The sequence below is a fragment of the Lepus europaeus genome, chromosome 5 (genome assembly GCF_033115175.1).
Source record: "Lepus europaeus isolate LE1 chromosome 5, mLepTim1.pri, whole genome shotgun sequence".
In the NCBI taxonomy this organism is placed as follows: domain Eukaryota; kingdom Metazoa; phylum Chordata; class Mammalia; order Lagomorpha; family Leporidae; genus Lepus; species Lepus europaeus.
The window spans coordinates 23,041,466-23,065,202 of NC_084831.1; the positions used below are offsets into that span (position 1 = coordinate 23,041,466).

Sequence of the window (23,737 nt, forward strand, 5' to 3'; positions counted from 1 at the left end):
GTAAGTGTGTACATCTGGTTACATGTGTGAATATGTGTGCATGTGGGAGTACGGGTGCTTGCATGCATTGTGTGTGCAAACGTGTGCAAGTCTTCTGTGTGTGAATTGGCACGTGAGAGTGTGGGCATGTGTATGCACGCATGGGCTGGAGGTAGGAAGCAGGCCCCGGCTCGCCGCATGTCAGGAAATGCCGGCCATAGAGAAGCTTGGTGCTGCTTTATTGAAACCTCATCCCTCAAACACAAAGCAAGGACCCAAGGGGCATTGGGGCAGCCTCTTGCCCAGCCCTCCCTGGCAGAGCCCCTAGAACCTGCCTCCCCCGCCCTGTACCTCTGGGCCAGCGCCCCTAGGACCCCCGGCCCGTGGGGAAGCAGGCAAGAGAAACCTTGGGGCCAAAACCTTCCTACCGCCACCCCCAGCCATGAGCCTGCAGACGGGTCTGCGCCCACCAAGGGCACGCCTGTTTTGACCAAAGCAACCTTGGATTTTAGTCCAACGACCTGATGGCCCGATTTCCGGGCTGGCTTTCTGCTTGTCCACAACCCACTGGCCCAGGACTGGGCGGGCTGGGGCTGGGGAGCGGGCTGGCAGCTCAGGGAGCCAGTTCTGCACGCCTCGCTGGGGGACTGCACTGACCATGGAGAGCCAGAGGGAGGCAGGCGTGAGCGCGCTGGAGTGCGGACGACACTGAGCGCTGAGCGGGACCCTTGTGTGTCAGAAGGGACTTGCGTATCACTCGAACAGTTGCTACTTCCTGCAGGGAGCCCTGGGGTGAGTGTGGCATCCGTGTGGCCAAATTTGCACCTGTATGAACAACGGCCCGGCCACACGAGGCATGAAACAGACCAGAGCAGGCAGCCCAGTTGGTGGGTTGGTTTAAATTGGAAGGTTTGGGGACTAAGTTGACTTTTCATTGGATTTCATCACTGACCTGCGGATGCCTTGTGTCATTAGTATACGTGACGGTTGGCTGTCTCAGCAGCTGGTTAAGCAAGCTATCTGCAGAAATTGATTCAATGTGTCTGTCTGGCGGGTGGCTAACCGCTGATTTCATTGCCATGAAAACTGACAGCTACTTACACACGAATGCAACGGGCTGCGAGCTGAGCCAAGGATTTGCCTGCATTGGCAAGTGTGCTTCGCCTTGTTAGTTGCTTGCTTACACTGATTCAGCTGATAGACGCACCCAGCTGGGGACGGCCACGTGGCCTGGACCAGCGTCGCAGCCGGCGGCAGTCAGCCGAGGGTCGTTGGACTGAGTTTTTAGGAGACCCGAGGAGGAGTCGTTCAGTCAAGGCCGACCCCACCGCGAGCATCTCACAGGCCCCGCGGGAGGGGCAGGCCAGCGAGGGGCACAAGCACGTCGTCCAGAAGTCAGCCGGGTGGGCCTCCCCGGCCACGGCGCCACCGAAGCAAAGAAGCGGACCAGGAGGCGCCGGGGCCGGTCCTGGTGAGGGTCACACCTCCGAGTACGGGGGCGGCGCTGGGCCGCCCTCTGGAGCCTTGGGCGGCAGAGACAGGGCTTCCTCGTAGGTCGGCAGGGCCACCTGGGGGACACAGAGAGGAGGGCTGAGCGCTGTCAGGAGGGACCCACAGCGGCAGCCCAGGGCCAGGGTGCCAGAGCCCCGCCCCCTGCAGGATGAGGACAGTGAGGGTGAAGGTGACACTGGGGACTCGCTGCATGCCTGCTGTGGGTGGTGTGAAACAGGAGCCCCGGAGTCCTGCAAGGGACACCTCGGTGGCCTTTTGCCGACTCCATCTCGTATGCCCCGTGTTTTGGTTCCAAGGCACCGTTTTCCTAGGGAAAACCTTCACAGTCCCAGTGCCTTTGGAAGGCTTGGCCCCACCCCTCTGATCCAGGGGGTGGACTCATGACCAGGCTTGGCCACTCAGAGTAGAAGTCCATTCCCCTGGCTAACGTTATTGGTTTAGGGATAAGCACGTGACCCATGCTGGTCCAATCAGACACACTCCTGGGAATTCCTTTTTCTAAGGGGGTTACAGAGAGGATAGGATGTCAGCCTAAGGGCTTTGGCAGCCATTTTGCCACCATGAAGGAAGGGCTCCCTGAAGATGGACCAACTTTCAGAAAAGTAAAAAGACAGAGAGGATGAGCTCATACCCTTATGTCTGCCTGAGCCAGGCCTACACTGGACTTTAAAGTTCACTAAGTTAGTAAGTTCCCTTTTTAGCCTGAGTCAGATTAACTTGAGTTTGTAGCAACTATAACCGAAAATATCTGGCCTAACACGTCCCCATTTTTTTAAAGATTTACTTATTTATTTAAAAGATAGTTACAGCAAGAAAGAGGGAGAGACAGAAAAGTCTTCCATTAGGTCACTCCTCAAATGGCCACAACAGCCAGGGCAGGGCCAGGCCGAAGCCAGGAGCTTCTTCCAGGTCTCCCAAGTGGGTGCAGGGGCCCAAGGACCTGGACCATCATTTGCTGCTTTCCCGGGTGCATTAGCAGGGAGCTGGATAGGAGGTGGAGCAGCTGGGACATGAACAGGCACCCACATAAGATGCCAGCATCGCAGGTGGCGGCTTAACCTGCTACAACACAATGCCAGCCCCAACATAGCCCCATTTTACAGATGGGAAAGCGAGCTACCAATAAGTGAAGGCAGGAACATTTTCCTATCAGCTGCTTCTAAGTGTACCCTCTCCTCTCTTTCTAGAAAGCCCCCTCCCCCTTCCAAACTAACTCATACCATTGGCAATCCAAGACTAGGCCAAATGTCACCTCCTCCAAGAAGCTTTTCCTGATACCCCAGATGAAGCCAGGTGCACCTCTGTGCTCGTTGTCCCTGTGTTTCTTTCAAAATTGTGACTGAAGGTCCTCGTCTGACTCTAGGACAGAGCTGGCACCTTGACCTCCTCTGCACCCCAAGGGTAGATATGAGAGCCACAGAGAGACAGCAGCAAATGCTGGATGAACGAATAGAATCCTAGTCAAACGGAGCTCACAGAAATCGTCTTTCTCCTGGTCCAACCCTCAGCTTACAAGTAGAGAAACCAAAGCCCAGAGACGGCTCAGGGAGTGGCACAGGGAGGGGGTGGCAGAGCTGGGATTGGCCCCTGGGCCAAGCTCACCTTCGGCAGCACCTTGGAGTCGCTCCTCCTCTCAGCCGAGTTCACGCACTTCATGAGCCCGTAGCATCTCCACACGCACTTGAACATGTAGACCTGGAAGAGGACCGGCAGGCTGTGCTTTGTGGGGAGGCGCCCCGTGCTTCCTGGGGTGCCACACTGCAAGTGCGCGCGGTTCGGACCCCCTAGGCTGCCTGGGAGTTCCTCGTGGCCAGTCTGGCATATTCTAGGCACTGCCCTTCTTAGTGCCCCACAGACACCGCCCAGAAAGGAGCTCCGGCCTCCCCTGCCCCCCGCAGCAGCCCTGCAGATCCGACCTGGCCACCCCTGGTGACGGCGAGCTCACTGCCTCCTCAGATCGCCCTGCCCTCTTGAGGCAGAGCTGACAGTGGGCAAGGCGTTCCTTCAGAATGCCTCTGACACCACTTCCTAAAGCAGATGACAAAGCAGCACACGCTGAACAAAGAACTCCCCGTGCAGACGCAGCCGCGGCTGCTGGTACGAGACACCGCTTGCCCTTGGCAGCGACGTGAGCACTGGACGGAAGAGCTCCGGGGAAGTGAGGCAGGTGGAGGGAGCCGGCGAGGCCGTAGGTGGGGAACAGAGAGGGCGGGGCACAGAGCTGTGCCGCAGGACTTAGGGCCATGCTCTCCAGGAGTGGCCCCAGGGGGACCCCACACTGGTTTCCACCAGGAAGCCCTCGGAGGCCCTCACTACACCTCACGGAGGCACATGTGCATGGTCAGGTCTTGGAGCCAAGTTCTGGGGCAGGGGTCTGGCACGATGCATGATGGTTAGGATGCCGCTCAGGCCGCCCGCACCCCAGAGCTGAGTTCCTAGGTTTGAGTCCCCGCACCACGTCTGATTCCAGCTCCCCGCTAGACCCTGGGAGGCAGCACCTGTTGGTTCAAGTACCTGGGCTCCTGCCACCCATGTGGGAGACCTGGAGACCTGGACTGAGCTCGGGGTTCCTGCCTGCTGCCTCGCCCAGCCTTGGCTGCTGCAGATAGGGGAATGAGGGAGCGAACCAGTGGATGGAAGCTCGCTCGCTCTCCCTCTCTCTCTCTCTCTCTCTTTCTCTCTCTCTCAAATAAAATAAAGTACATGAATGAATAAACAGACACAGTTCCATCTCCAGGTTGGCACTAGGTCAGAGCCCACATTGCTAGGGCCTCAGGTGCCTGGCGGCAGCAGCCAGCAACAAAGCCCAGACGTCACTGCCCCGCAGGTCCGCAGGGGCCACCTCTGCCAGTCTCCCTCCCACCCCTGCGGTCTTGAACTTCCTGCAGTGAACATGGAAGCGGACAATGGAAGTCCGCCCTTCTGTGGAAGGGAAGACGCACAGCCTCTGGTGGCCTCCCGGGGGCGAGTCCACAGGCCCCGTGGCCACCCCAGAGTCTACAGCATTCCCCGGGGCGGGGTGGGGGGTCCTTCAGGTCCTAACCACAGCAGTGGTGCCCCAAGTCGTCGCCTTTCTGAGCTGGCCAGCCCTTGTTTTCTAGATCAATGGGGTTTTCCCTCCAGGCCAGCGAGTGTCGCTCAAACCTGGGACCTGAGGCTGGACTCCGCCCTGTGGGCCTGATCCTCCCACCCCCGCCCCGGCCACTGCCCCTCCTCCTTCTCATTACCAGACTCCTGTCACTATGGCCTCCTGTGGCGCGGGCACAGCCTTGTCCTACCCCTGGCCCAGGCCCCCCAGGGGGACGCGTTAAGTCCCTGACACGGGAACCACGTGGTCTTCGCACAGTCACAGCCTCTGAATGAGGCTTCCGGAACACTCTGGGGAGCTGGCAGGTGTGGGGAGGGCTGGAGAAAGGCGCCCAAAGCCAGGGAGGCAGGCGGCAGAGACGCACGCCACAACCCTGGCTCCTAACAAGGTGCGTGCATGGGTCTGGGGCCAGAGCGAGGCCTCTCCCAGGGCTGTGGGGCCAGCGCCACTCACTTTCAGGATGAGCACGGTGATGAAGGCCACGGAGAAGATGATCATCATCTTGATGAACTGGCTGCGCGCCATCCCCTCCTGGCTGGGCAGGTAGTTCTGTAAAACACGGGGCCGCGTGGATGCCTCAGGCCCTGCAGCGCCCACACATGCAAGATAGACGGGCCCACCCTGCACGCAGCAGCTCGGCCTGGTGCTCCCAGGCCCTGGGGCACTGCTCACCACAGCCTTCGGAAACGGGGGGGCCCAGGGAAGCAGGTGCAGCTGATGCCCACCGACGCCCTGCCCAGGCGGAGGCTCCCACGCCCAGCTGGTGGGCAGTGGCTGCCCACGGGCCACAGTCCCGCCCTTCTCCGGAGGAAGGTGTCGGCCCCCAGGAGCCACCTAGCCCCGTGACAGCGACAGTCCCTTTCCCCTGGGACTGCTGCAGCCACCAGCACTGCGGATGATAGCGCCTCTGTGGCAGTCTTCAAAGACCATGGTGCTTTTTTAAAGTTTGTAGAAAACAGAAGTAAAAGATAAGTTCGTTTTGGTGCAAGAAATATCCAAAATCTATGCACACTAGGGGTCTTCAAAAAGTTCACGGAGGGGCCAGCGCTGCGGCGTAGTGGACTAAGCCTCTGCCTGCGGCGCCAGCATCCCATATGGGCACTGGTTCTAGTCCCGGCTGCTCCTCTTCCAATCCAACTCTCTGCTATGGCCTGGGAGGGCAGTGGAGGATGGCCCAAGTTTGGGCCCCTGCACCCACATGGGAGACCTGGAAGAAGCTCCTGGCTCCTGGTTTTGGATTGGCCCAGCTCTGGACATTGCGGCCATCTGGGAAGTGAACCAGAGGATGGAAGACTTTCTCTCTCTCTCTCTCTCTCTCTCTCCCTCTCTCTGTAACTCTGCCTATCAAATAAATAAATAAATAAAATCTTTTAAAAATAAAAAATAAATTTAAAAAGTTCATGGAAACGCGTATTATGGAAAACTTATGTATGAATTTCAAAACTTTTTGCATCAAAATAAGCTTTTATTTCCTTTCCCACAAATCGTGGGGAACCCTTGCAACTTACTTCTGTGTGCGAATCACACCCCAGGCTCCCCAGAGGGCCAGGCAGGGCTGCTCCCAAGGCCGTGCCATCGGCTCGCTGCCTCCCCCTCCAGAACCAGTCCTTCCAACTTCCATCCTGAGGGTGCTCCTCCCCCCAGCCTAAACACTGAGACACAGAGAAGTCCCGCAACCTGCCTCAGGCCACACAGCAGCGACTCACCATGTGGTTCATGGACTTGAAGTTGAGATAGGTGGGCACTTCCATGTAGGAGCTGCAGAGGGTCAGGATGCTCAGGCAGAAGTCCAGCAGCTGCAGGGTCATCAGCGGGACCTTGGAGGGACCCTGAGAGGGACGAAGGCGAGGAGGAGGAATAAAGACTGGAGGCTGGGGACCGTGAAGCCCACCGGAGGCCCGCGCTGGAGAGACAGCCTCAGCTAGGTCCCGAAGGAGAGGCACTGAGGGCTGGAGACTGGAAGGGGCGTGTCCTCCCTGGGGGCGTGGACCTTGTGCTGAGCCCACACTCCTCCTCTCGTCCTCTGGAACAGGCGGATGAGACGCGCTCACACATGCGCTGTGCAGAGGCACTAACGTGGGCCAGTCTGGGGGCCCTCAGGGACTCACACTGGGACACCTGCTGTAGGCAGACGCCTACCCCCTGGCCCTGGGCTCAGGTGGCCGGTGAGGGGCAGGGCTGGGTACTCACAGTGCGGCTCCGGGAGGCGAACTTGAGATAGGCGGGCAGCTCGATGTAGGAGCCCAGCAGGGTGAGCAGGCACAGGAGGAAGTCCATGATTTGCAGGGACAGGAAGGGTAGCAGGTACTTTTCCCGGTTCTAGAAGGCAGGCCCTCGCCGTCAGGGGGTCCCCTGCACACAGGGCATGCAGCCCCTTCCCTCCCTGGACAGCACGGCCCCTACCAGGTCTTCAACACCCACTCAACCCCACGTGCATCCACCTGGCTTCCTCTGTGTGGGACAGGGACAGGGTAAGACCAGGCCCTGAGTACACACAGTCTGGGTGTTCTGGGAGACACAGGGAACCAGCCCAACTACAGGGGCACAGAGAGCAGGACCTGGCCCAAACTGCTCACAAGAACCCAACAAGGAAGAGCTTTGTGTCCACTGGAGATGGGGACGCCGGGGCTAGAAGTCCAAAGGTGGTTAGGAGCGAGCAGCAGGGGAAGGGCAGGGTGTTGGAGGCAGAGGGGCTGGCGTGAGCGAAGGCCTGGGTGGGAAAGAGCCCGCAGGGCATCAGCGTGTGGACTTCCCTTCCCTGGGCCACCCCAGGGAGAAGTCGGAGGGAGAGATCCTGCAAGGCCAAGGCTGGAGTCTTTGTCCTTCAGTTGAAAGTAAGTGACATGCTTTCTCTCTCTCTCTCTCCCTCCCTCCCTCCCTCCCTCCATCCCTCCTTCCCTCTATCTCTCTGTCTTTCAAATAAAATAAATCTTAAAAAGCAGGGGGCAGCAGTGTTGGGATGCAGAGTTTTAAGCTGTCTCTTGGGATGCCAGCATCCTGTATCAGAGCAACAGTTCAAGTCCCAGCCGCTCCACTCCCAATCCAGCTCCCTGCTGATGCGCCTGGGAAGCAATGGAAGATGGCCCTAGTGCCTGGACCCCTGCACCTGCATGGGAGACCAGGATGGAGTTTCAGGCTCCTGGCTTCAGCCTGGCACAGCCCCAGCCATTGAAGCCATTTAGGGAGTGAACTAACAAAGATATCTCTTTCTATTTATCTATCTATCTATCTCTCTGTCTCTGTCTCTCACCCTCCCTCCCTCTGTCATGCTGCCTTTCAAATAAATACAATAAATCTTTTTTTTTTTAAAAGCCAGTGTCCATTAAGAGCAAGATTCATGCACATGCACCCAGAGCGGGGAGACACACACACACAGAGAAAGAGAAAGAGAGAGAGAGAGAGAGAACCCGCTTTCTCAGTGTCGTGTAAGCAGCTCAGACAGAATGTCAGCACCTCGGGGAGGTCTGCTCCCTTCTGCTATCCAGGGACCGCCCTGCCAGGGGGAGCCCAGGTCCTCAGGGTGCATGCTGGCCAGGGCAGGCCGCTGCAGCTCAGGCCAGGTGGAAACCTTCCACCACATCGTCTCCCTGCCAAGCCACCTGCCGACACAGGAAGGACCCTCTGTCTGGGTGCTGCCGCTGCGGCTGTGTGGCAAGGCCCTGCTTCCTGCCCGGCTGGGAGTGGGGACAGGCGGTTCCTCTTTCATAGGGGCTGAGCCACAACCTGTCTCACTCTCCCAGCAGCTTCGCCTTGGGCCCAGGACTCCCTTAGCGGTCACCCAGGACCGGCCCCGTCTGCGTGGGTCCCTCCTCCCCAGCTGGACCATGAACTCTGCCGAGCGGGACCCCTGCTCTGCGGCTGAACTGGCTGCTTCCTCCCTCTCTACCCTGCCCCCGGCTCGTCTCCCTGCTGACAACCCAGGGCTCCCTCCCCTCTCCCCCACCACAAATCCACCCTTCCTCTTTCTCCACCAAAACTCCCTGCCTCCATCTGCAGTTTGAAGAGATGTGGGTTCCCAACCGGGGCTTGCCAAAGGGCCAGCGGTCAGCCCCGCCATGCCTGGCTGTGTGGGGGCAGGGAACTGAGCCCTGCAGCCTGAGGGGACCATGGGGGAGCAGGGCCACCTCTAGGGTACGGGTCGCTCGGTGTCCACCAGGGCGGGAGTGGACAGGAACGGCTCTCCCCCTCTCCCAGCAGCCCCTCACCTTGACCACGCCGATCAGTAGGCTCAGGCTGATGGCGAAGAGCATGGTGATGAGCAGGAAGCTGGAGATCAGATCGGCTGAAAGGCAAGGCAGAGCCTGAGGGCCCGCAGGTGCCCCCGGGGACCCCAGCCAGGCTCTGGGGGCCGCACTCTGGGAAGCACAGGCGTGTGGGGGACCCAAGAATGAACAAGCAAGCCCAGGCCCCGCCCTCACGCCGTCTTCAGGCTTTGGGAGGCACAAGACAGCAGAGAGGAGGGTGGGACTGAGGGGGCCGGGTGCTGGGGTCTCCGGGGCTCTTCTTAGCTATGGAGGGGTTGGGGAAGGCGTCTTGCGTGTGACCAGGAGTCGGCGTGAGCCGTGCGGGGAAGGGACCTCCGGCGTGGCCAGTGTGGTGAGAGCACGGGTGAGAGGGGAGCCCGAGGGATGAGCTCAGAGAGTTTGGGGGCAGGGGCTGGGTCCCCAGCCGGGAGGTACGGCTTGATTCTAGCGCTGGCAGCCACGGGGAGGGTTAGGTAGGGAGTGGGGCTGAGGCCTTGAGCACTGTCGGCTCTGCTCCCTGCACCTGCCGCTTTGGGCGAGGACAGGCGGAGCATCCCCACCCAGGCTCCCAGAGAGGGCGGGACCTGCCAGAGGTTGTCAGGTGGGAAAGGGGCAGGGCCTCCCACCCCAGGCTCCGCCCCCACCCCCCCACCCCCCCCCCCGCGTCTCTTACCGATCCTGAGGTAGCCGGCCTTGGAGGTTCTGCAGGAGGCCTTGCCTTGGGCCACCTCCACAGAGTGCTCGATGAACAGCAGCACGCTCATGATCTGGGGCGGGACAGAGCGCAGGTCAGCTGCGCCTGCGCGGCTCCCCAGCCAGCCCGCCCCCGACCCCACACGGCCACCCTGAGGAGTGCAGCCGCGCAGTGAGGAGGGGGCCTGCCTGGTCAGTGGAACATCCAGTTTGTAAGTGTGGCCTTTACACGCAGGCCGCTCAGGCCCCAAACCCTGGCCCTCCCTCTTTCTGGCCCTCCCTCTTTCCAGCTGTGTGACCTTGCACAAGCCTGGACGTCTGTGCCTCAGTTTACTCATCTGTAAAATGGGCTAATGCATGTGGAAACGAGGCGCTCCCAGATCACAATCAGAACCATGCCGGGTACCCAGTAAGCAGCAACTGTTCCCTCTAAAAGTCAGGTTTGAGGCGAGGGGCTTCTCCTCTGCACTGCCTTTTACAACCGGGTCTGAGTGTCTCGAGATCCTGGTCACAGCATCCGAACCTCGGAGTTCTTAGAAGCATCCACACGGGCCTGGGGAGCCCTGGAGAGCATCCGCCCCTGGCTCCCCGGGTGCCTGTCGATGCCTCCACCTCCCAGGATGAGGAGGGGCCGGGCAGGAGGACCCCTCACCGCCCAGCCGCTGGCAAGCACTCACTCTGTGCCACGGGAGGGCGTGACCAGCGTTGTCCCCCCCCTGCTGTGTGCGGCAGGTGGGGATAGCCTGTGCCTCTTCCCTTCACGGCCATAGCCACTGTATTTCTTGAATGAATGAATGAATGAATGAATAAATGAATGAAACCCCATCCCCTGGAGGACCCTGGCCAAGGATGATGGCGAAGGGCCTGAGCACTGGAGTGCACAGCGACCCCGAAGTCCAGCCACAGAACCACAGTCCCGGTGCAGGAATCCGATGCCCTGCAGCCTCTACTTCAATCTGCCCGCTACGGGGCGCTCTCGGCCTTCCGTGTTCTGTGTCCTGCCGCAGGCCATACACACACACACACACACACCAGTTCTCCAGGAACCGTCTGTCCATCCTGAGAGCCACCAGCCTATCCCCTCCTTTGTCGTGGGTGCCCTACCTCTGTTCATCGGACCCAAGCCCACGTTGCCTTTCTAGGCGACCCTGCGCGCATAACTAATGCTCAGCTGACAGCAGCCAGACAGCCACCACCTGTTTCCCCTGCTCACTGTGTATGTGGTTGTTTTTTTTTCCCTCAGACACAGGTCTCAGTGTGTCTTCCTGTCGCGTACGCTTGTTCAGGGGAGTGGAAAGGGGTAGCACAGAAGCTACAGGATGAAGAGCCGGGCTCGAAGGGCACAGCATGGGGGTTGAATCCAGGTCAGGTCGCTGTGCGACCCTGGGCAAGTCACGTTGCTTCTCTGAATTCTCTTGGCTGCGGGTGGGGGGCGGGGGGAGTGGCCATCGCTGGATTGGGAGGGAAGTGAATTATGTTGCGTTGCGTTTGCAAAGAGGTACACAGATGAGTTAGGGCAGGGCCAGGAGAGCACCTCCCCCCACGTGCCCCCTCCCCTATCCCCCTCCCCGCCCCCGCCCCTGGCGGGCGGCAGCCTCCACAGCACAGCATCAGAAAGCCCCAACCTCTGGCTGTGGGAGGAGCCCCGGCCACTGGGCCACTGGTTTCCTAAGTTCCTCCTCTGGCTGTGTAAGCTCAGAGAGGTGGGTACCTTGCCCAAGGGCGTGCAGTAAAACAGCTGTCCTTGTCCCTCCCCTACTCCCCAGATCACCCAGAGCCCAGCCAGCCCTGACCCCAAGGGCCCCGAGATCCACCTCCTGAACGTCTGTCTGTCAAACCCTTCGAACCCACTGCTCTGTCTAGTTCTAGGTTGTGTGCAGGTGGTACTGCTCCGGTTCGTCATGAGCACCACGCCACATCTACAGAACATTCCAGAAAGCACTAAAGGAAATGACTGAACGTTTAGCAGTTCTAATACCATCATCCCGAGGCACTGAGGTCACCCTGGACGTCACCCCTTTCGGAGGCCCCTGCTACCCGCACCCAGCCCCCACCTCCTAGACACTGTAGGCAGCTCTCATCATAGGATCATTGCGCCACCCTCCTGCCGTCAGCTCCCCAACCACCCACCCCTTCCCTGCAGCCGGTGACCACAGCCTAACTCCAGGCCAGCCCACACCAGCCGCATGCCCACTCGGAACACTCTCCTCTCCATTGCACAGAGGCTCAGAGGCCCAGGCATTTGTCCACAGCCTCCTGGCGGGCCACCTGTAAGGCCAGGATTCAAACCAAGCCCCATAGCCCCATTCTCCTCATTCCTCTGCACTTGCCCAGCCTCGCCAGGCCTCCAGGCTCTGCCTGAGGCCCGCCCCTCCCCCACTCCCCAGCAAGGTCAGAGCCACTCCACCCCCCTCCCCCCTCCCCGTCCCACTCTGCCCACAGCCCAAGCCTGCAGCAGCAGGCAGAGAAGCGTCTGCCTTTGCAAAAGCCACTTGTGATTAGCAGCCAGGCTCACCCCTCACCCAGTTCCCCGCTGCACAGCTCTGTGGCAGGGTGGGGGTGAGAACCCAGAGGCACCTGGAGGGCAGAGACCAGGCCAAGGTCACATCATGGGGCAACTACAAAGTCTGGCTCTGACCCCCTGCCCGGCCCCCAGCCTGGGACAGAGGCCGGAGGTCAGCTGTGGCACCTGAGAAGCTCCCGAGCAGGGGGCTGGGGGGGACTCATATTAGGCACCTACTGTGTGCTTGGATCTGCACACACAGGCTCACACCCAAAACCCTGTAACACAGGCAACACTTCCCCATTTCACAGATAAGCAAACGGAGGCTGTGAGCACTCCCGGAGTCGTGTGGCTCAGCTGGGATGTGCCCCCCACCCCGTCCCCTCGGCCCCCAGGGTCCGGGGTGCTGCTCCTTAGGGCGGAGCTGCTGGCCCCCTGCCAGTGCCGAGCCCAGGCTCTCTGAGCTCAGGAGACGGCAGCCAGGCAGCCAGCCGGGGCCCGCGAGGCGCCCTCCCCGTTCTCTCGCTGCACCACCCGGCCAGGCCCTGGCTCCGCCCTGGCCTGTTTCTGTCTCAGGTCAGGGAGGAGAGTCATCCCACGTGCAGGGGAAGGGACTCCTGCAAACCGTGGGACGTCCTGCAGGTGGCCCATGCAGCACCCGGAGCCCACTCCCCCCACCCCCCGCAGGCCCGCACGGCCTCACCTGGGGCTCCGACCAAGAGCTGTTTGCAGTTCTGGAAAGTACCTGGCTCACCTCCGGCGTGTGTGGGGAGAGGCCTGGAAACTCCACAAGTCTGCATTTCCAGGCCCCTGGCCCTCACCTTCCCCTCGGTCCCCCTGGTCTCCAGGAGACCCAGCGCGGCTCTCCTGCCCGCATCCGAGCCCAGCCGGGCTCTGTGACAGGAGCAAGGCTTTTTCGTCCTAGCGTGCCAGATGACAGCACTCACCTGTCCCGACTATGGCTTCTTTTCAGTTACTGCTCCCCCCCCTCCCCGCTGTTTGGTGGGGATGGGGAGTCACTGGACACACCTTCTGGGGTTGCAAGGTGCGCAAAGAGCAGGCACACAGCAGGTGCACCGCGGCCAAGCACTGTAGGGCAGCGGCCATCACTCACATAGGCATCCATGCTCTCCCCAGAGACTCTGCTCACCCACCACCCCCAGACCCTTCTAGATAAGCCGCTGACTCAGGCTCCAAGTCCCAGTCTCCAGGAGAACCTGATGAGTGGACGGTGTGCTCAGAGGCACGACAAAGGGCACGCAGGGTTGGAGGGGCAGACCTTGGGTTGCCTGATGAGAGGGATCACTACTGTCTGGAAGTCTCAGGGAAACTCTGGAGCACAGCTTTGAAGGATCAGCTGGAGTTTTCCAATAGAGAAGAAGGAAAAATATTCCAGGATGGGGGAACAGCACGTGCAAAGGCCCAGGGGCCAGGAAGTCAGATGAGTAGGGATCCCTCCAAGGACCCTCAGAGGGGGTCTCCGTTCTCCTTTCCCACCTCTTCCCTCTGCTTCTCCTCGGACCCCGGCTGCAGCGCCCGCTCTGCCCAGCCCACCCCTTCCACCCCCGCCCTCCGTTCCCCTTTCCCACTTCTTCCCTCTGCTTCTCCTCGGACCCCGGCTGCAGCGCCCGCTCTGCCCAGCCCACCCCTCCCACCCCCGCCCTCCGTTCCCCTTTCCCACCTCTTCCCTCTGCTTCTCCAGGGCTTCAGTTCCCGCTGCCAACCACCCAATGCCTTCTTGCTCAGCAGCAAACACGGCTCAAGAAGCTGAGCAGCAACGCGTGGACAAGAGGGCAGCATTGTCACTTCTCCCCGCGGCTTTGAGGCGCAGCCAACAGCCTGGGCTCAAAGCCGGGGACGGAGGCTACAGACAGGGAAGTCAGGGGGAGCGGGGATGGCGGGGGCCACCTCGTGTACGGTCACGGTGACAGTGGTGGAGATGCCAGGGGCTGGTGTGCAGGCTGAACACAGAGCGGGTGTTGGTCAGGTGGGACCAGCGATGGTGACCACACCGGAAGTAGGGAAGGTGGCTGTCATCGTGTCGCTGTGGTGTAACAGTGACAAGACCATGGCAGTGGACACAGGGTGGCAGTGGACATGGCCACGGCAGTGGGGATATCTGGGTGTTTGGGCCCAGGGGCCATGAAATGAAAACATCCCTGCCACCAGTTCAAGTCCCGGCCACTCCACTTGTGAACCAGCTCCCTGTTAATGCACCTGGGAAAGCAACGGAAGATGGCCCGAGTGCCTGGAGCATTGCTACCCACGTGGGAGACGCGGAAGAAGCTCCTGGCTCCTGGCTCCTGGCTCCTGGCTCCTGGCTCCTGGCTCCTGGCTTCAGCCTGAGCCAGCCCCGGCCATTGCAGCCATTTGGGGAGTGAACCAGCAGATGGAAGACCTCTCTGTCTCTCTACCTGTCTCCCTATCTCCCTCTCTCTCTCCTTTCTCTCTCTCTCTCTCTCTCTCTCTCTCTCTCTCTCTGTTGTGTGTGTGTGTGTCTTCCCCTCTCAGTAATTCTGTCTTCCAAACAAATAAATAAATCTTCTCTTGAACATAGAAGGTAAAAAGCTATGTAGCCTTTTAAAAATATGCAAACAAACAGCGTCGCTGCTGCTGCTGCCAGCAGTGGGTGAGGACAGTGGCGACAACGCGATAGCACAGAGGTAATGAGCTCATGGAGAGGGTGGCGGTGACAACCGTGCCCCCAGACTCTGGGTTTCAGTAGCACCTTGCCCTGCAGGCTCAGCACCCCGCGTCTCAGAAGGGGCTGGTAGAGTCCCCCCCTCTGAGGTTTCCGGGGCTAAAAGGCACACCAGGCCAGCCACTGGGCAGATGCCCCCCTACCCGCTGCTCAGCGCAGGAGGACAGCGGGCCCTGTATGGAGGACAGCAGGCAGAGCTGGCACAAGGAGTTGGGCCCAGGCTTGACCTCAATCTTGGGTCCCAAGGGCCGCACCCCTACCTACTCTGACCTCTTGGGCTGCTCCACCCTGCAGACGGAGGCCTTGGCACTTATTGTCACCCGGACGCCACGATCAGACCATCCCCCCCACCTGCCCACCCCGTTTCCCCCCGGGGGTGTGGGTGGGAGGGTCCTGGGGTTGTCTGGGGCCAGGATGGCAGAAGACAGCCAGATGCGTCAGCAGCACAAGAGGAAACACCCCGCCCAGAGCTTCCTGCCACAGCTCATCTGGAGGCCCCGGGAGGGGGCCAGCCCCCAGCACTGTCTCCCCGGCTGCCTCTCCAGCTTCCCCAAAACCATCCGACGCCCCGTCCCAGGCCACGCACTCAGCTGCAGCCCCAGGCCCGGCCCCACTCTGTTCGCTGGGCACCCTCTTGGCTTCCTGCCCCCACCCCCCGGCTACCTCCCCAGGGGCTGCCCCTGGGCTGGTGCCTCCGCTGGGCTCCCAGCTCACAAGTCTTACTGAGGTCCCGGGGTCAGCCCCTGAGGCCCCGTGCGAGCCTCGCCTGGCCGCTGCCCTTCCCTGTACCAGGGAAGACCCCACCCACCTCTGACAGTGGCTGTGTGGAGCGAGCAAGGGGACACCTGTCTGCTACTGTCCGAGCCCCAGGGATGCCACAGCAGGCTCTAGGGGGGGACTTGGCAAAGGGACTGGCATTGGACATGGTGGTTAAGATGCCATTCGGGGCATGCGCAAGCCCGTATCGCCCATATCACAGTGTCTGGTTTGAGTCCCGGCTCCACTCCCAATTCCAGCTGCCTGCTAACAAATGCATAGCCTGGGAAGCAGCAGGAGGCGGCTCAAGTACAAGGGTTCTTGCCACCCACAAAGGAGACCTGGACTGAGTTCCTGGGCTCCTGACTTTAGCTTAGCCCCGCCCTGGCTGTTGGGGACATTTGGGGAGTGAACCAGAGGATGGAAGCTCTGTCTCTGTCTCTGTCTCTGTCTCTCTCTCTCTCTCTCTGAGCCTTTTGAGTACATAAAATAAATATTTTTAAGACAGAGAAATGGAATTAAAAACTCAGTTTGTTTTGGCGCAAAACGTTCTTGGAAACCTGGCATAGTTTTTTCATGAGATGCATTTTCTGTGGACCATCTCCCATACGCAAACGTTTTGCACCAAAATTAGCTCCTCTGACTTCTGTGTGCCACAAGTCCCCTCCCACAGAAACAGCAGAGACACTGTGGTGGCCCTGCACCCTGAGCTACTGTGCAGCCATGGGGAAGTGAGCTGCCTGCATGGCCCAGGGGAGGCTCGTGGGCAGGTGTCCAGAGAAAGAAGCCGCGCACAGACCACACGCTGGAGGATGGCTTTTCTCGGCAGTTCTAGAACCGCATATGCGTAGGTTCATAGAAATCCATGCATTGGTGGAAACCAGTGGGACAGGGTCATGGCTAGGACTCGGGGCCTCGGGGGCTGCTCCTGTCCTGTCTTAGCCCCGGGGGGAGGCCCCTTGGGTGTGTCCACTTTGTAAAAGTTCATCAGCAGGTGCACTTGGGACATCTGCATGTTTCCAGAGGTAAATTCTACATGGATGAAAGGCAGGGCCGGAGGACAAAGACAAACAGGCCAGGCCAACCCGGGGATGAGCCTCAAGGCCCCAGCATGCAACACCCAGGGACCCGGCACATGGCGTTCAGGGTCAACAATGGGAGCTTGGGGTCCAGGGTGGGAGGTCAGGGTGGGCTTCCCAGAGGAGGCAAGTTTCAGGCAAGATTTCTGCCAAAAGCCAAAGCGCAAAGGCCAGAGGGCGAGGGTCGCCAATGGGAAAGCGCAGGATGCTCCTCTCTGTGAGGTGAAATCTGGGGTCCTGGCTGTACAGGGCACACAGCAGGCCTCAGGTAAACAGCAGTAGGAGAAGGGATGTAGGAGCAGCTGGGGACACGCGGACACACCGACTTCACCGGAGTAGAAACTTTGGAGCTGGCAGAGAGGGAGGGAGGAGAACCCCAAGGGAGGGGACAGCTTGTGCAAAGGCCCGGGAGGGTGTTTGTGCAGCCCACGAAAGGCTCCAACCATAGCCACAGCAGCTCCAGCCTGGCCACCAGCACAGCCTGCCCACTGCCCTTCCAGCCCTGCCTGCTAGGAGAGAAGACCGAGGCCAGCCTGTGCCCAAAGGAGCAGGGCGCTAAGAATCAAGTTGCTGGCCCTGTGGCCTGGCTGGGGAGGAGGGGCAGTTCGTGGGCCCCTCCTGTATGGGCAGCCACTGGGGGCTCAGCGTCAGTCTCCAGGCTTGGTCTAAGGCCCCATCATCCTCCACTTCCTGAACGTCCCACAGAACAGCAGCAAGTATCGGGGTTGCCGTCACCATCCAGCATTTAGGGACTCAGGTCCCCAGGTCCCCCGACCATTCTTCCGTGCAGGGTCACGTCTGCATTGGGAGGCAGGTGTTGGTCCTCCCGCTTCTCCCACTGTGCAGGCGAAATGAAGGCTTCCCCGTGGGCTCTGTGCTTCTAAGAACAAGGCTCCGGATGTCACAGCTGACCTCCCTCCACCCCTGTGGCGGCCGAGAAGCCCTCCTCCCACTCCCCCCCAGCCCCCGGAGACGACACCTGGGTCTACCGCGGCTACCGAGCCGCTTGGCCTGCCCGAGCCCCGGTTCTCTCCCCTGGTGGCGGCTGCCGTCTGTCTAGCAGAGGTTCCCGACCCTGTGGGCAGGGGCGGACACTGCGGCCAGGCGAGGCGCCTTGCCCACAGCAGCCCCGAGCCTGGCTGAGTGTGCAGCACCTGCCTCACCAGGGGCTCTGGGCCTGCCTTCTCCAGGCCCGTTGGGGCCCCCTGGGAGGCCAACGGAGGCCTCATGCTGAATTCAGAGCGAAGTCCCAGTTCTGGGCCGCTGCTCAAGGCTCAAAATAAAAGCCTCATTTCCCCTGGGACTCGGGGCGGCGGGTGGCGCGGGGTGGGGGGAGTGGGGGTGATGCCAGACCCTGCCCTCTGCAGTGGGGCCCAGCATCAGTGGGGCCCCCTCCGGCCTGCAGGGAGGGCCCCAGCTATGCCCCTCAGATAGATGGCCGAGACCACCGCCGGCCTCGCACTCCCAGAAACCCTTTCCCTCTGACCTTGAGCCTGAGACCAGGAAGTGGGGAAGCAGGGGCAGCCTGGCCTGGTGTCTGGCCTGTCCTGGCTGGAAACACACAGGGAAGTGACCCCCAGGCCTGGTGCAACAGCAAGCCTTGACCTCCAAAGGTCCGGCAGCCTCTGAGCGCCCCCCAGCCCAGGAGGCAGCTCCACCTGCTATAGGCCCGAGGATGAGGGTGTCACCACCCAGCTCTCACGGGCCTCCTGCCGCAGCCACAGCACTGGAGAAAGTCGCGCTACCCACCTGCCCGGCCCTGTCCCCCAGAGGCCTCTCTGTGCCGCACTACCCACCTCCCCGGCCCTGTCCCCCAGAGGCCTCTGTGCAGCATGGGCAGCGGTACAGGTGGCAGATCCTAACAGATTCTCACCCCATTCACAGCCCCCTCCTGTATTCGCCAGGGCTGCAGCAACTCGGCACCTTAGCACCTTGAAATGGCCACCCTTGAGGCAAGGACCACTGAACAGATGGGGAAACTGGGGCCCACACAGCAAAGGCACCTGCCTGCCAGAGGTCCCATCGCTGGTGAGTGACGAGACCGCCCAGTGTCCTTTCAATCACAGTCACTGCCTCCAAGGAGGAGGAGAGAAGGAGCCCGAGGGGTTCTGAGGAGGACAAAGCAGGAGGGCTTCCTGGAGGAGGAAGAAACTTTCATGGAAGGCTGGGGGGACAAGGAGGCCCTCTCAGAGACAGACCACCCTAGCCAGGGGCCCACTCCCTGGCCCATTCCACACACCTACCCCTCCTCTCTACATGGCCTCTCTACGTGGTCAGAGACTCTGCTGCACCTCTGTTTTCTCATCTGAAAAATGGGCAAATGGGTGAAGCCAAGATCTTATCCCTCTGTCTAACCATGAGGACTGATAGAAGCGAGGGGCTAGAGCAGCGTCACCCTTGCTGACCTCTGGGCTCCCCACCCCCCATCGATGCCTCGTGACTGTCCCTGCTAACCCCACTGCACGAGCCTCCCCACCCCCTTCCCACAGCCTCCGGCAGCCCCCAGTGGCCTTCCCACGCCAAGCCTCTGCTGCTGCAGCTCCCTCCAGCTGTGTGCCCTCTTTTCCCAGCATGCTCCGGCAAAGTCCTGGTCATCACCGGGCTCCAGGGGTCCTCCAAGGAGCCCTTCCACACCTCCACCCGAGGCTGGGCTAAGGCCCTTCCTCCCTGTGCCCACAGCAGTTCACAGCATTGTTACCAACGCCTTGGTTATCACAGACCTTGGGGCCTGGCTCCCAGCCCAGGGCACAGCAGGGCAAGTTGAGGCCCCTTCTTTCCACCCCAGAGGCTGCTTTGCAGCACGAAGAGAAGCAGCGCGGGATTCTCCCCCAAGCACAAAGCAAGCATCCAGTTGCTCTGCCTGTTTAATCCGATAGTGGGGAGAACAGACAAATCTCTCAGGAAGAATTCCCAGTCACCATGGGCCCCTGTGCCCTCCGGGAGGGGAGCAGCATGCTGTTCACAGGGACTTTCTTCCAGAAAGGACAAAGAGAAAAAGGGAAACTTGACAGCCCAGGATGCTGGCACCCCCTGGGGCCCAGCCAAGTGACCCAGGTCCAAGTCCACGATGCCCATCGCCTTGGTGGCACATACCCTGCAGGTGACATGCCAGGATGGCACTCCACCCCTGCAGTCCTCTTCCCCAGAGCACCTGACCTCGGATGTAATCTTGAGAAAACCGTCTGACTAATCCCAGTTCGGGAACATTCGACAAAATTCCCAAGATCATCAGAAATGAAGAAACTGTTGAGAAATTGTCAGGGGCAGTAGGAAGGAATCCTTAGGAGGCAGTGAGAGCCAAGCGTGGTGTGGTCCCTTGGAGGGTCCCCTCCATGGGATCCCGGAGGAGAACAAGGATCCCGGGCAGGGGAGTGGAGGTACGGACAGGGCATGGCTGCCTGTCAGTAACAGGTGTCAGTATGGATTCATCTGCTGTGACAAGGGCACAGATCATGGAAGATAATGACGGAGAGGCGAGGCAGCCGGGACACAGGCACTCTGCACCACGCTCACAGCCCTTCCGTACCTGAAACTCTTCTAAAATGAAACATTTCTTTTTCAAAGTAGTACATGCTCAGACCAGATACTGAAAATAGGAAAGTAGAAAAGCATTTGCACGGTCCTGGAGCCCACAGTCACCACCGCCTCCTTTCCTTTTCACTGGGCTTTGTCACGTCCTGTCCCTGCACGGTTGAAATCTGTGTACATTTTTTTTTAATCACAGCAGGTGTCAGCTTTTCATTTGGACAATGAACTTCCAGTGATGGGATTCCAGGCACCTTGGGGAAGAAGGGAAGGAGACATTTCCAGGTAAAAGGGTCTCTTGGGAGTCCTCGCCTCCTGACATCGACTGAGGACCTGAGTGAACTTGATGACGAGCGAGGACCCAGGAGGTCGATCTAAGAAAAGTCCTTTGACTTCCCCGTGGGTGTAGGTGGGTGGCCCCGAGAACCCTCTACACAAGCCCAGCAAAATCTCTAGGAAGCCTCCTGCAGCCCAAAGTCAAAAGGACTCACTTCCCAGCATCGCACAGGAAAGGGTCCTCCAGCACCAACACCCCCACGACCTGATAAAGCGCGTGCTGCCTCTGGACGTCAGCGGCCCGATTTAACCCTCCCCAGAGGGACCACAGCCACAAATAGCTCGCCCCAGGCAGAGCCGTCACCCACGGCTGGCTCCAGATGACGGCCGATGCGGGCCCCTGGCACATCTGGATGGCAGCTTCTCTTTTCCATGCAGATGTTCAAGGTCTTGCTGGCACACCTGCCACCCGACGACTGGGCCACAGGAAAGCCCCTGACCCTGCCCTTCTGGGAAGACGCAGAGCCCCACCCCCAGCAAGGGTGAAGGCAGAGACCCTCACTACAGTCCACTGAGGAGGCCGGCCCGGAGTCACAGAGCAGCCAGGCTACCCCGCTATTCTGGCACCTTCTCCTGTTCTAGAACCTTCCATGGCTGCCCCCCGACTCACATTAGAGGGAGTGACTGCACCCAGGACTAGACACCTGTTTGGTTATGGTCACAGGGGAGGCAGTGCAGCCGGTGCTACTGGCATGCAGCAGGTAGAAGCAGGGGTGTCACTAAAATTCCTACAAGGCACTGTTCAGGCCCCCACGCCAAAGGCTCATCCAGCCCAAATGATAACGCTGCATCCAAGGACACGCCAAGCACCCGCCCTGTCCCTCCCCGACTCCAGTTCAGGGTCCGGAGTGCCCCACCAAGCCTCACCCACCCCCGTTTGCCCACAGTCTCTCTGCTCCACCCCTGTTTCCCACAGCAAAGTCTGTACCTCCTGCAAAGGCGCCCCCCAACAAGCCTTCTCCGTGCCCTGGGCCCACGCGGCTGCCATGGGAGGACCCGAGGCATAGAGATCAAGAAGAAACCTGGAGGCACACGGTCCAGGGCTTGCGGTGCAGCCTCGGCACAGGCAGCCTGCGGGCGGGTCCGGCACAGCCTGCGTGGGCGCATCCATGTTACCCCGCATCGCTCAGCGACATGGGAACACCAGAAGGTACAGCAAAGATGCCTGTTTCCTGATTCTCTAAATGTCAGAGGAGCCGCCACAGTGCCCAAGACCCTTCATGGCAGCAATGGGCAGAAGCACAGGGCCTCCCGGGTCCATCCATCCCACCTGTAGTCATGTACATGCCCATCTGGACTTCCTAAAAGAGTCACAGTGCCGGCGCTGTGGCGCAGCAGGTAAAGTCAAAGCCTGTGGTGCCGGCATCCCATATGGGCACCGGGTCAAGTCCCGGCTGCTCCACTTCCGATCCAGCTCTCTGCTCATGCACCTGGGAAAGCTGCAGGAGACAGCCCAAGTGTATGGGCCTCTGCACCCATGTGGGAGACCTGGATGGAGTTCCAGGCTCTTGGCCTTGGCCTGACCCAGCCTTGGCTTTTGAGGCCATCTGTGGCATGAACCAGCAGATGGAAAGATATCTATCTCTCTCTTTCTCTCTGTCTCTCCATCTCGCCCTCTGTCTCTGTAACTCTGCCTTTCAAATAAAATGAACTCATCTTTTTAAAAAAGAAAGAAAACCCTATAGACTTGGGCGGGGGGGGGGGGGGGGGGACAGTAAAGACGCCTCGTGTGGGACAATCTCTGAGCTCCTGCCAAAACCACTGTCCTAGGCTGGGAATGCGGGACTTCGGGTGTGCCAGCAGCAGGTGCATGTGTGGTGCCGCATGAAGGTAAAGCACTCCACGGTGGGTCTGGCCCTGGTCTGCCTGCACTGTGGATACTGAGTCCCTGAGCCACACGAGCCGTCAGACAGGACTTCTTATCCTTAGCCTCGCTTTGGAGAAAAGGAAACAGAGACTCAGAGAGGTTAAGTAAGTTGCCCAAGTTTCCTACAGCTAGGAAGCCAGGAAGTCAGGGTTTGCACACAGGTGTCTGTGTGCTAACCGCTGAGCGGCACCGCCCTCCCCAGGCCCGGCTCCTGCCCGAGACAGGAAGCAGATGCGGCCATCTCGGCCGGGCAGGGCAGTCCACCACGACATGCAAGCCGTGGCTCACTTTCAGGAAGTTCTTCCAAGCTCATGAGAGAACAGCTAACCACAGGCCCTGAGTCACTGCAGGAGGAAGGCGCCTGGGTCTGGGGGCCCGGGTGTGGCCAGGAGACAAGGGTTGCAGGGTGGGTCTGCACAGGACAGAGCAGGGACTCCAAGCTTCAGCCACCGCAGACAAAGGGATAGCCATGGCCTTGGGGATTGGCACTTGCCCAGAGCCACAGGTGACAGAGCTTTCGTGCGTGGCTAGGCGCACCAGCCTCCAAAGAGGAACCTGTGGGAGCTCAAGCCTAGCGCCCCTCCCTGCTTCTTAGCTCCCTGCCCCTGCCCACTGGAAGCTCAGAGAGGAGCTGCTGATCCCGGCTCCTGGAGCAGCCCGGGCTTGCAAGCTGTGCCTGTGGCTGACCCCGCATCCTGGCACCCGGCCCAGCCTGCTCTCTCCCAGGCCCCCTGGCCCCCAGAGCATGTCCAGTTCTGAGATAACCTCGCGCCTGCTGCTTTGCCCGACTCGCTGAGGCAGAAGCGAATGTCACTTATGTCCGCAGATGCAGGACGCCCTCCCCTTTTCACAGGAGGGAAACTGCGGCCAGAGAGGGAAAGGGCTGTGCCCAGAGTCCCTCAGAAAGGTGGTGGGCAGTGGCCTCCCCTTTGAGGGGCTCAGTCTCTCTCGCCAGCACACACACACACACACACACGCACAGGCACGCACACAAGTCCCCAGGGCCGGCGGCGCACTCACCACATGGTAGATGGCCAGGGCGGTGGTGGCCACGCGGACGTTGAAGCAGCAGCAGGTCTGGCGGACGGCGGCCACGTGCGGGGCCATGGTGCTGTTGCCGCGGCCTCTGAGGCACTGGGGGGAAGGAGCCCGGCGCCCACCGAGAGCAGAGCAGAAAAAGGGAAGCTGCCGGCTGCCCGGCTCAGGCTCACTTCCGTCCTGCCCCTCAGACAGGCAGGGCCAAGGTCGTCAGCGCTGGGGCGGGGCCAAGGGGAAGCAGGTGGGGGAGGGGCTGCAGCTGGCTTGGGGAGGGAGCCCCACCAGACCTCCGCCACTCTAGGGAGGGGCTTCCAGGGAGGGCAGACGCTCCCACCATCTGTACCCACCATGCACCAGGGCTGGGGTTCACCCTTGGAAACTGGGACAGTGACCAGACCTATTTCAAAAAAAAAAAA

At 60.4% G+C, this 23,737-nt stretch overlaps 1 protein-coding gene across 1 annotated transcript; it reads right to left on the reverse strand.

Moving 5' to 3' along the window:
- Positions 1 to 213: 213 nt before the first annotated feature.
- LAPTM5 (lysosomal protein transmembrane 5) lies at positions 214 to 23,482 on the reverse strand. The gene is made up of 8 exons (XM_062193207.1): positions 23,304 to 23,482; positions 9,497 to 9,590; positions 8,785 to 8,861; positions 6,770 to 6,898; positions 6,286 to 6,408; positions 5,033 to 5,128; positions 3,094 to 3,186; positions 214 to 1,547 (listed from the first exon to the last, which is right to left on the reverse strand). Exons 1-8 carry the CDS (start codon positions 23,388 to 23,390, stop codon positions 1,458 to 1,460), a joined length of 789 nt encoding a protein of 262 aa, XP_062049191.1. The 5' UTR covers positions 23,391 to 23,482; the 3' UTR covers positions 214 to 1,457.
- Positions 23,483 to 23,737: the final 255 nt, after the last annotated feature.